Source organism: Agelaius tricolor, unplaced genomic scaffold (genome assembly GCF_023055355.1).
Source record: "Agelaius tricolor isolate 1412-34295 unplaced genomic scaffold, bAgeTri1.0.p SCAF_6, whole genome shotgun sequence".
NCBI lineage: Eukaryota > Metazoa > Chordata > Aves > Passeriformes > Icteridae > Agelaius > Agelaius tricolor.
This window is the reverse complement of record NW_027269266.1, coordinates 53108818-53121156: the sequence shown is the minus strand read 5'-3', so window position 1 is coordinate 53121156 and position 12339 is coordinate 53108818. Positions and strand designations below refer to the sequence as shown.

The 12339-nt window shown below is 42.0% G+C and overlaps 1 protein-coding gene across 11 annotated transcripts in view; it reads right to left on the bottom strand.

The window, feature by feature from the left end:
• GOLGA4 (golgin A4) overlaps positions 1–4892 on the bottom strand; it is a 74055-nt gene extending 69163 nt beyond the window's left edge. For all 11 annotated transcript variants that reach the window (XM_071429822.1, XM_071429823.1, XM_071429825.1 and 8 more), the window contains exon 1: positions 4762–4892. In XM_071429822.1, coding sequence (XP_071285923.1) covers positions 4762–4848 — 87 coding nt within the window. In that variant the 5' untranslated portion in view covers positions 4849–4892. The remainder of the gene's footprint in view (positions 1–4761) is intronic.
• Between the last annotated feature and the right edge of the window lie 7447 nt (positions 4893–12339).

Sequence of the window (12339 nt, the reverse complement as noted above, 5' to 3'; positions counted from 1 at the left end):
GGCAAGCACATGCATGTTTTGACCCTACCTCTTCTTGAAATTTCTATTAGCTGAATAGGTCTGGAACCAGGAGTGGTAGCTGTATTTTTTCTTTTTTATATCAAAATTATTCTAAAATCAGTCATAGTTACAGGTCTGAAGAGGCAGGCCAATGTCTCAACTTGAAAATACTATTCAAAAGTCAAACAGCTTACCTAGTACCAAATAGCTATTCATCATGAAAGCTTTATGTTCTGCTGAAAACAATCATACCAAAGTATTCATAGGATTTACACAAAACCTAACCTATAAATGCTGACAGCCTACTCTTCTTTTATTCCTACCCTCAATCTAATGCCAGGATTTTAAAGATTATTTGAAAATCAATTTCCTTCTGTTTGGTGAGGGCCAGAAACATTCAAGGACACTTTGTCACTGCTTAGAAGCAGTATGAACACATCTCTTCACCCTGACCTTAACGGTTCTACAGTTCTCACTGCTGCATTCAGACTTCTTGTCAATTTACAGTCATTTCAGTGGCACTAAGCTTTGCAGCACCAATATTCATTGATCTTATGCAAAACCAAAAAGAGCTGAAACAGGATAGTACAGTTAAATTGGAAGGGTTCAACTTCCTGACCAGCTCAGGGTTGACTAAAAGTTAAAGCATGGCTTTAAGGGCACTGTCCATGCCTCTTCAGCACTAACAGGCAAGGGTGAGGAAGGCACCAACCACCTCTCCAGGAAGCCTATTCCATGTTTTGGCCACCCTCTGGGTAAAAAAGTGTTTCCTTATGTCAAGTCCAAATCTCCCATGACAGACACAGTTTGAGTTATTCCTGCATGTTCTGGCGCTATGTACCAGGGAGAAGAGCTCACTATCTCCCTCTCTACTTCTCCTCCTCAGGAAGCTGTAGGGAGCAGTGAGGTCACCCCTCAGCCTCCTCCTCTCCAAACCAGACAAGCCCAGTGCCCTCAGTGCTCCCCAGAGCACATTCCTGCCAGCCCTTTCCCCTGCTTTGGTGCCCTTCTCAGGACATGCTCAAGGACCTTCACATCCCTTTAAAATAGTGCGGCCCAGCACTGCACACAGTACTCGAGGTGAGGCTGCACCGGTGCTGAATTCAGTGGGATAATCACCTCTCTTGGCTGGCTGGTGATGCTGTGTTTGATGCACCCCCAGATGAGGTTTGCCCCCTTGGCTGCCAGGGCACACACACTGCTGATCCCATTAATCTTCCTGCCAACCAGCACCCCCAAACCTCCTTCTGCAGGGCTGTTCTCCAGCTATTCCTCTCCCACTTCAGACTTGTGTCTGGAATGACTCCATCCAGGTGCAGAACCCAGCATTTGGTTGGTCTTGCTCAGCTTCATGTCACTGGTGACTGCTCAATGCTCCAATCAATCCAGATCCCTCTGCAAGGCAAAGCCTCTTACCCCATGAGAGAGTCAGCAGCACTTCCCAGTTTGGTATCATCACCTAACTATCTGCACATTCAACTGCAGCCTCCAGATCACTGATGAAGAGACTGAACAGAGCTGCCTCTAGACCTGAGCCCTGAGGAACACCACTGGTAACTGGTCACCAGCCAGATGTCCTGTTTGCTGCAATAATTTGAGCCCTGCTCTTCAACCAGTTCTTCACCCAGTGCACTGCATACCTGCTCATCCCACTGTTGGAAAACTTGCTGGAAGAAATACTGGGAAGAACAGTACCAAAAGCCTTTATTGAACCCAGAAAAACTACATCCACCACCTCCCCTTTGTCTACCAGGCAAGTGAACTAACTGCAGAAGGTTTTTTCTCCCTTTGTGAACCTACGTTGACTGTCTGATGATTGCACTGTTCTTTACATGTCTTTCAACAGCATACAATATGATTTTCTTAATAATTTTCCCAGGTTCTGAGGTTAACTCTGTAGTTTCCTGCATATTTCCTCATGCCCTTCCAGTAACCTGGAATAACACTGGCTAGCTCCCAGTCAGCAGGGACCTCCCCAGATTCCCCCGACGGCTGAGAGGGGTCCTACCCATAACATCTCCTAGCTCCTTTAGTACCCTGGGTTGAATCCCATAGGCCCCATGAACTTATAAACATTCATTCAACTGACACAACTTGTCTGTTAAAATTTCCGTGCTCACAAATGAAAAGTTAATGTTCCTGCAGTCATGGTCCTCTGACTCAGGACCAGGCAGACCAAGGTCTGTCAGTACTATTAAAAACTGAGGCAAAGAAAGTACTGCCGTCTCCACTTTTTCTTCATCCCTATTTGTCAGGTGACAATCTTGGACAAGTAGCAGTTTAAGACATTGGTAATTGCAACAGCGCTTTTTTTCCACCCTGTCAGCCATCAGAAAGAGATGTGCTCCTCAGACTATGAGGGACAGCTATTCTCAATTTGACAGATGACATCAGTTAGCTAACCATTCATATGAAAGAGGAAGGCCTACAAACACCTCCTCAGAAAAGGTTATATTTCTCAAGTTATACTTGAGAAATTTTACCTCCAGTTTTACACCAGTCTTAAATTAGTAAATTTAGTCTTGGACACTACAAACCAAAGTACAAATGTGAAGTTCTAGGTCTCAAAGTAAGGGATATAAGTAGAGCATAGAGGGTATAGAGCATAGTGAGTGAAGCCTCTCTACGACAGGGTGTAGGGAAACAAAAGAGCAAAAATTAATGCAAACATGAGTTTCATAAACTAAGAAATGGTAAGAGTTAGGAAAATTTGGTCTGAAAATGTTTTGCCAGGAAGGAATGCACTCTGAGGATCTGAATTACTGATCTGAATAAAAGCAAATGAAAAAAGCATATCCCACACTTTTTGCAAGACTACAGTATACTTTATAAGCCTCAAATCCTCACTTCTTCCTTCAGACTCTGTTTTCAAATGAGATACAAGAAGTGAGAAGACAAACTTAGTTTACTCCTAAGATCAAATTTAACTATTTCCCCCTAGTGTTACTTGAGAGCAACTGAGTAGTAAGAAACATTGCAAGACAACTATTTCACATGAAATAAAATTGTTGTAATGTCTTGTTGTAATTTCTTGCTTTTGCCTTTCCATTTATGTCAACCCTTGAGTTACATAATCTGCTCTGTCCACAGTACAGCAGACTAGGTCTATAGACTAGGTATAATTTACTATAAACTCTCATATCAGGTTTCAGAGTATTTGTCAAAGCTAATTTTTCAAGAGCCAGATAAAGACTAAAGTATATTATGCTGTTGGGTGCATATATGCACGTAAGCCCGTATTTATTCAGCAGAATGATTTTCAGAGAGTATCAACTCTTGAACACATGCACAGAGCATCCCGAACGAAGAGGATTACAATATCCTGAACTAAGTGGATTACAATGCTGTGTGAAAGGTATCATAATTTACCTGCTGCACATTGAAAACAGTAAACTCCGCAGATCAATCTCTTTTACACTGCACTGAAAGCTCACCACATATGGCAATTAAGACAGCACTCTAAACTTAACTAACACAAACATACTTCACTAACTAGAGAAGGCACAGAATGAATACTATGGAAGGCCTTAAAGTAAGACTCAACAAGCTACACAAAACTTCACAATAGATCCATTTTCAAAGATCTTACCTCTATTTCACAAGTGAGTGATTCAAATAATAGAACATAACTGTCAGCAGTTTTGAAACCATGGTCTAATACTGTGACTATGCAGTGCCAAATCTCCCAGTGGTTCAAATTACATTCAGACCAAGCCCAAGCAACTAATCACCTATTTGTCAAATTAATTAAATTACCTGTCTCTAGCTTAACCTTCACAGGATTCAGAGTTTATATTAGTTTTTATACTTTTAGATTCCAAGATACACAGATACTTAACCTAGAATGAGACACAGGCAGCCATTATCAGCAGACTTTGCCAATAGGATGTTAACTTGCTGAAGTCTTTCTACCTAAAATTATTCCGCTTTGACACATGCATTAAATCATCACAACTTTTTTTTGGCCACTTTCACTTACATACTCTGGACACATGCCCTATCTGGTGGGTATTATTATCACTTAAAAATAGCCTTTACTAGAATACATTTATAATAACTTAGTGAAAGAAAGTACACGCAAGAGGAAAATGGTCAATTAAATTATTACTAGAACGAATACATAAGTGCCTTGTTCTCAGATTTATACTATATTCTTAATTAATCTACAGTTTAAAAAAATGCAAAAAAATGCAAGAATAAGGTCGAGGTAAGCAAACCAGCCCTCTACAAGATGTTAACAGAAGGGACGTACAGAACTGAAAGAACAAGCATTAAGATGAGAGAAAAGGATAACTAGGGAACTCAATGCTGGATTGTTATTCACTACACGTAAAAGTATCATTACTTTAAATGCTAAGGAAGAAACCCATTTCTGTTTCATATTATTGTACGTTCAGGCAAGAGGTGGTTTTTACATTCTTCCACAAGACAGCTTTTGTAGAGTGGAAAAAACGAAGCACAGTTTCTAGCAGGAGGAGGATCGGTAAGAACTTAGATGACAAAGTTCCAGCGAAGCCGCCCCGCGCTGACAGCGACCCGGCAGCGATTCCCGCCAGCCGACCGACCCCGGAGCCTTCGATCGGACCGGCCCCGCCGCCGCAGCCGCGGGAGGGTCGCGTCACGCAGGCCTGGCCGGCCGACCCGCAGGACACCAAGGCCTTGCCGGGCGAAGGGCGGCCCTGTCCCGACAGGTGAAAGGCCGTCACTAGCGCCCACAACGGTCCGGCGGACACGTCTCCCAGCAGCCCCTCCTCGCCGTACCTGAGCTGGGAGGGAGCTCGCACGTCCACCCGCTCCGCGCGGCAGCATCTGTTCCTCGCCAATCTTCTGCTTCAGTTTCTTGAACATGGTGGCGGGAGGGAGAAGGGGATGAGGGTACGGCTTCCAGGCCGGCTGGTCAGGCGGCAAGGGGCGCCCAGGGGGCGGCGGAACCGATCTCCCCTCGCCCCGGCCCGCGGAGCCACCGCCGCTCCGCCCTCGGACCCCCTCCGCGGGGCACAGGCAGCCGCGACCACTGCGCCTGCGCAGCCAACGTGGAGCCGAGCGCTTCGGCCGGCACGGTGTGCGGCGAGGCACAAACTTCCAAACGCAATACGCGGCGCTATTCCTCCCACAACCCGGGCGGAGGTGCAGCTTGAGCGGCCCTGGGCGTTAGGACTGCGGCGGGGCAAAGCGGCTTTGCCTGGCCTCACTTGCTCCATCTCTCCCGGAGGGCGAGGGAGGTGGTGCCGTCCTGGGAATGTAGCAGGCGGAGGAGTGATTACTTCTGTCCGGACGGACGAAAAACAGAGCAGTACAAGCTGCCGCCTCGCTGCGTCTTTCCGCCGCCGTAGCCGTTTGATTCCGTACCCTGAACCGCGCCACGGAGACGCTTGACTTGCCAGCATGCTGACTCTGAGGGGCTGTAAGTCCTCGCGTAAGAGTCCTCCTGAGTCGGTCAGCGATAGTGTCGAGGACAAGCTTTCACAAGCCGAAGAACCGGACAGCAAGGTAACAAAAAGGTGCTCGGTTCTGTGAAAGCTTTCGACTAAAAAATGCCCAATAGTTGCTTTTTGAAGCTGCCTGGAAACCTATCTGCTAATAAGTCGCGACGTTTTTCTTTTGAGTAAACCTGAGATACACTGTTACAACTAAAGTACCAGTGAAAGCTTTCGACTAAAAAATGCCCAATAGTTGCTTTTTGAAGCTGCCTGGAAACCTATCTGCTAATAAGTCGCGACGTTTTTCTTTTGAGTAAACCTGAGATACACTGTTACAACTAAAGTACCATTGAAGGTGGAAAGACAGTGTTTGCTACTACCGCTACCATTTGCTACTACTGTCTCCATGACACTGTGGCAGAAATGTTCTTGGCTGCTCAAGGTTAAAACCTCTGGCTTTAGATCCCTTGTTGGATGACGTTTGTGCGTGTGTGTTCAGTGCTGCGAATGTAGACGCAAAGGGCTGTCAGCAGTAGCCAGCATTCATTCTCCAACAACGGGACTATTTTCAAACTTACTGTGTTGAGAGTGACATTGTATGAAGGCTAAATAATACATGGTGCTGTTTGCAAGAAACAATGAACCACACGTTCTTCTATAAAGCTTTCTACTAGGGAGGCTGTATGCAATAATCACAAATGCCCAGAAATGTTTTCACTGAAATACACTCCTGAAATCTCTTAAGTAATTTGGATGGGGGGGGGGGGGGGGGGGACGGATAGGAAATTATTTTCCCATTTGTTTTACACTGACTAAAAAAATAATCAAGATAAATATACAGCAAAAATAAATTGCTGGTTTTCCTAGGTTTTTTTGCTATATTAAACAAACATAAAAATATGGTTTTATGTTTTAAATAGCAAAGAAACCCCCTTTTTTAAAAAACATTTTTTTTTACAATCTGTTTAGTTGTAGATAAACTGTGACTGGTAGTGACCCGTTTGTTTGTGTGTTCCTGTTAAGACTATATGCATACTGTGTGTTCCTATTAAGACTGTATGCATGATGACTTCAGATGACATCAGTGACTTGCACACTCTACTGATTTTTCGTGAGAGCAACTGTTGAATTCAAACACCTTCAAAAAAGCTAATCTGAACCTACAAACTGTAATAGCCAGGTAAGTATCTTGAAGATTTGTAGGGTATCTTTCCTGTAGGTTGAAACAGAATTATAGGAAAAAGTCCCCAGAATTAAAAAGGCAAAACCATCTGAATAGCAGTCCATAAGGAAATAAGATTAAATGGGCAATTAAGTTTATTGCATCCATAAAAATTAAACATTTTCTGTTTCCTCTAAATATGATATGCAGCAGCATGGCGGTAAAATTCAGAGATTATCAAGTGAGAGGCACATTGCCTGATGAATGCTTTGGGAAACCCTTTAACAACCTTCAATAACCTAATAAATCCATTACGCTCTCATACCTATGTTCTCTATTACAAATGCTAGCTCATAGTCTCTTTTTCTGTTCAGATTACTCTTCTGATTTAAACCTAAGTCACTAGATGTAGTATGTGAATTTGATGGACAGATGCATAATTGAAAGGACACTAGCTCCTGTAGCTATCAAATAGAAAAGCACAGCTTTTTTAATTCATTCCTAAAATGTATACAACACAAAAGAGAGCTCTGTATCATTTCCTTAGAAAATTTAAAGCTTGAAATGGTATGTTGTGAGTGTTTCTCATGTACTGATGTTTTTGTAGGACTAAAGGCTGTGTGGAATAGAACAAATCTGAGATGAGAAACTATTACAAAATAAGTAATTTTTTTCCTACACTAAATTCTTAATTACTACAGAAAATGGTAAGGGGATTTATTAGTTGAAACTCTGATAATAGGCTGCAATAACAGTAACCTGATAAGCATATGATAATTGGATATTTTCTACAGGACTTTTTTTACTACAGCAGGGTCTTTTGTTGTGTCGGTTTCAAGGTACTTAATCTCCTCCTGTTCTTCACAGGAGATGCCTAACCTGGGTTTTAGAAAGAGATGAAATAATATTTGTATATATCATTTAATCATATATAGATTGGTGGCATTTAAAAAAATTAATGTGAATTTTTGTGCTCCTGAATTGGTATCTTTTGTGATACATACCTATGTGTCTAGTATTGCTCCAATAATACAAAGTGGATTCCCACATTAAGCAGCAGTGTCCAAATTCTGAAGATATGTATGATAACTCTGCAAAACTCTTACCATAAGCCTTCTAAATGGGATTTAAATGTTTTAGCATCTGAGCAGATTTGATTGAAACATATTGAAACAAACAAAATGTTTACTCTAAACCCCACAGAAATCCTGGGGGAAATGTCTCAAATTACATTCTTACAGACAGAATGTCAAAATTCCATACTTAACTGAATGATACCTAATTTCTAAAGGGTTGATCTGATCCTAGCAGATTTAGAAGTGGAAGAAGTGGAAGTATCTCAAATATCTTAGTTCCTACTGATGACTGAAGTCTTTAGCCTTCAGCCTACTGATGCATAAAGTCTTTAGCCAATCTAATCTAATTTTTTAAATGCTGTCCAATATTGTAGCTTTCTGGAAGTCACAAAAAAGCATGGGCATAAATTATGAATATGGCTTTCAATATATTTTCCTGCACATTCAAATCCAAATACTTTAGGACAGACATATGAATATGCTAGCAGCTAGCTCTTTCAATCCAGTTATCCAACACAAATATTAAAAGATATAGAAAAGTGTAACATAAAAACCAACTTTTTAATGTTGGTTCATATTTTTTTGGGAAGGAGGTTTTTCATGTTTGAATTTTTCTTTACTTCATCATCGTGCTGTTAAAACACTGTTGAACATTCCTATTATTCCACCTGGATAATATTTGACATTGAGGGAATTCTTTTAAAAATAAATTAACAAGAACTGGTAATAGAGTAAAAAAACTAAGAATAAAGAAGTACTGATCATGTAACAGGAGTTACTCTCCAGAGCCTATGTACAAACCACTGTTCTTTGCACACAGTTTACAGAATGTTGCATTTAGTAATATTTGCAGTTTATACTCCTACTCATAAAAATCAAAATACTATTGTTGATGTTAAAGTAGTCAGGGAGTATATCATGCACAGTTACACAGGTAATAATTTTCAGTTCGGAAATATTTTGATCTTTACTTCAATACAAATGTTACAAAACACAGCACATTATCTGACAGTGAAAATTGTGGCAACTCATTATACTTGCAACCTACAGAATGAGAAGCAGTTGTGCAAAGTGAGTTCATTATACTCCTGTGATTTGAACCCTAAAAGCCTTAATCTAAATAAAAGATGTAATCAGAGCATTTTTCTAGCCTGATCTGACTGCTAATTTTACTTTTCTATTTAGATGTTGTGACTTACAACCACCACCAGATGACACTGTTCTAGGAGATTATGCCTCTGCAGAGTCATTGTCAGTATTACAAATGCAAAACCATACCAACGAGAAAGGAATTAACACCATTCAGGTCAGGGAGCAAACAAAACCCAGAGTTTCTTTGTCAGCTGTATAATCATTCTCTGTACAAAGTATAGGTTACTCTAAGTAAATTACTGGATATCAAATACAAAATTTCTTTACCATGTGCCTGAGTTCATAGCAAACAGTCCATGCTGTTGATTTATGCATTCATATATTCACCTGCCCAGATAGTGGCCTGAACTCAGTGCAAGTAAAATAGAGGAAAGAGGTTCATTAATTAATTGAATAAAGATGGTGAGTGGCATGAGAGAGAAGTCAGTGAACGTGTTCAAAATGCACAAGGCTATGAAAAGAGCAAGAGCACTGTCTGAAAGTGCTGAAAGGTACCATAAAGGCTGAAATTGTTCATGCTGAGAAGATGAGAGGAATGAAGTCACTTCAGAGAGAAGAAATGATAGGCATCAGTGCTCTGCACCTTGAGAGGGAGCAGAACCTCTCTGTTTTAATGGGAAAGTTGAGATCACATTACCATATACCTCTCTTTCCAAAAGTACAAAGTGCAAGCTCAGCCAGTAAAGGCAAACTACTAAGAACCACTGCAGTAAGCTGGCTCACTCGAGATATCTTTTTTTTATATGAATGGGAATATAAAAGATCAAGAGATTTAAAATTGAGTGGCATGGTGTGATCTTGCAAGAGTCTGACTTTCCTAAAACAAAAATATTAATTTTATCACTACCTTGTTAAGTGGTATTTCCTTTCTGCTTTCTCTAGAGTGTCAGAACCTTTTTTATAAATTCTATTTTACTTTAATTAATTTAATTATCTTAAAAACTCTGAATACCATGGAAAGGGAGCTAATGATACAATAAACCAGCAACCATTTTTATCAATAGTAATACAAGTAATGAGTTTGACTTTAAATTAGTTCGCATAAGATGGTCACTTGTGTGATCACTTCATCCCTATTTCTGTAATTACAATATGAACAAAAAACCCCCAAACATTCCTCCCTGTGGTATTATTGAGGTCTCCAGGATGAAGGAGGAATTGATGAATTAGACTCCATGTTCTTAGAAGGCTAATTTTTTATTTTATGTTACTTATATTAAAGAATGCTATACTAAAGAATGGAGAAAGGATACATCAGAAGACTTAACAAGATACTAATTAAAAATTCATTACTGACTCCTCACAGTCCCAACACAGCTGGATGGTGATTGGTCATTAAGTTAAAACAATTCACATGAAACCAATCAAACAATGACCAGTTGGTAAACAATCTCCAGACCACATTCCAAAGCAGCAAATACAGGAGAAGTAATCAGGTAATTATTGTTTTCATTTCTCTCTGAGGCTTCCCAGCTTCCCAGGAGAAGAAATCCTGATGAGGAGATTTTTCAGAAAATATGACAGTGACACCTCTCCCCTTCCATACCCCCGCCCAAACAAATCTATATAGGCAGGGACCTTGATCAAAAAAGAGAAAATAACTTGCTCCTGAAGACAGAGCTGTTTCAGAGCAGAGGACTTGGCTGGTTTTGAAGGAAACCTAGGCTCTGTTCCTAGATCTTCCAGTGTCCTGATCACCCATAGTGGGAAAGCTATTTTGCATCTTTGTGCTTCCATTGGTATTTTTATGAGAAACAGTGATCCTATCCAATTTCCTGCAAACACATGGTTAGTTTTCCTCTTATCTTGTCCGTCTTGCTCATGATAGAAAGGTCTGTCTTGGTTTGAAAGACCAAGATACCTGCTAAGGAAGATAGGAGCCTCCCTTGGAATGGAAAATATGACCCCCTTCCTTCCAAATTATTACAATTTTGAAATTGGGGGCTTTCAGGCAAAGACATGAGAAAAGGAATAACAGTTCTTTACTAGTAAGTATATGGATAACAAGGCAACAGTGGGAGTGACAACAAACAGAACCAGAACCCAGTAACGCCCTGCACTCGGCTGCGGCACTTTGCCTTTGGTGCAGTTACGGTCACAGCCGGCAGGGGCGCTGTTGGCTCCCGGCCAGGCAGGGCAGGTGCGATGATTCCCCTGCAGCTGCAGGGGGCGATGTGGCGCCGCCTCGCTCCACACGGTAATGGCGGACGCAGCCGGCAGAAAGGGATGGAGAGGGGGCTTCCCTTGCAAACTCACTCAGTCCATCCTTCTGCCCCCTCTGGATAGCAAAAGGAGCTGTAGCAGAAACCTCAGAGTGGCAAGCTAGGAAGGCAGAGATGAGCAAAATTCTGGGGTGGTAGATGAGATGTATCAGAAGCTCAACAGTTGTAGCTGGAACTGCGGGGCCTCCCTGCAGGGCAGGGGTGTGAGTTACAGTGTAGCAAATAAACCTCGGAGCAGTGGCAAAAAACAGTGGGGGCTGGGCAGTGGCCGCTGGGCTCCTGAACGGGGCTCCTTAACATGGCCAGGAGAGGCTTCCTTGGTGGAGGAGGGGGTTTAGGGATCCTGGGGTTTCCCTTGAAGGACCTGAGTGGATGGTGTAATATATGTTGGGAAATAATTCATGCTATAAAAGAATGTATTTTATAAAGACTGTGAAATCCAAACGAGTCTCTGACCACAAGCAGCCCAAGAGGCGGATGTCTATTCGAATTCTGAAATTCCTGAAGGCGGCAGGAGAACAATCAGCACTTAGCTTATGAATAGACGCACCCAACACAATGATCATCGCTATCCCAAGCCATCACCATTGGAAGACACCTAAGAGCGATCATTGCCCTGTTGATAACATTGATCAAGATAGCCGAAGTCAGCAGAAAGATACATGTGAATACGCAGCTTCCCAGGATTCGATCAACGCTGGCTATCAGCCAGGAAATGGCGATTGTCCAGCTCTGCACAGTGAAAGAATGTGCAGAGTTACAAAAGAAACTGGGACTCCTTCACCTCAGGCATAATAAACTGTATAAAACATCCCCACTAGAAGCGGTTCTTGTGAACAGGGGAGGGTCCAGGCAATAGAGGTCAGATCCATCACCCAGCACCGAACCCGGGCTCAACGCTGTCTTTGTGACTGTGGTGGTTTTGAGGACCGTATTTTGGTCGCTGAAAAAGATAAATAAATCTTTTCACGTTTTTGATAATTTGGCTTTTGATTGATCATTTATAACAATGGTGAAAGTCCTTTTCAGTGAGGTAGGGTGTTAATAAGGTCCCAATGCAACAGTCGCTCTAAGGAGCAGAGCTCCACTCACAGTAGAAGGTAGCAGAAGACAGAATCCTGCAATGGTGGTGGATTCTTCCCACAATGACTGCAGCCTTATTCCCCTCTGTATGCTGAGAGAGCAAGAGCGGGCTAGAAGCTGCCCCAGCCCCTTTTTTCTTAGCCCACTTCTCAAGTATCTCTGCCCCTCCAAGAGAAACCCTCAAATAAGAGGAGTGAAGCCACTTGCCCTTCTCCCCTGAGCTT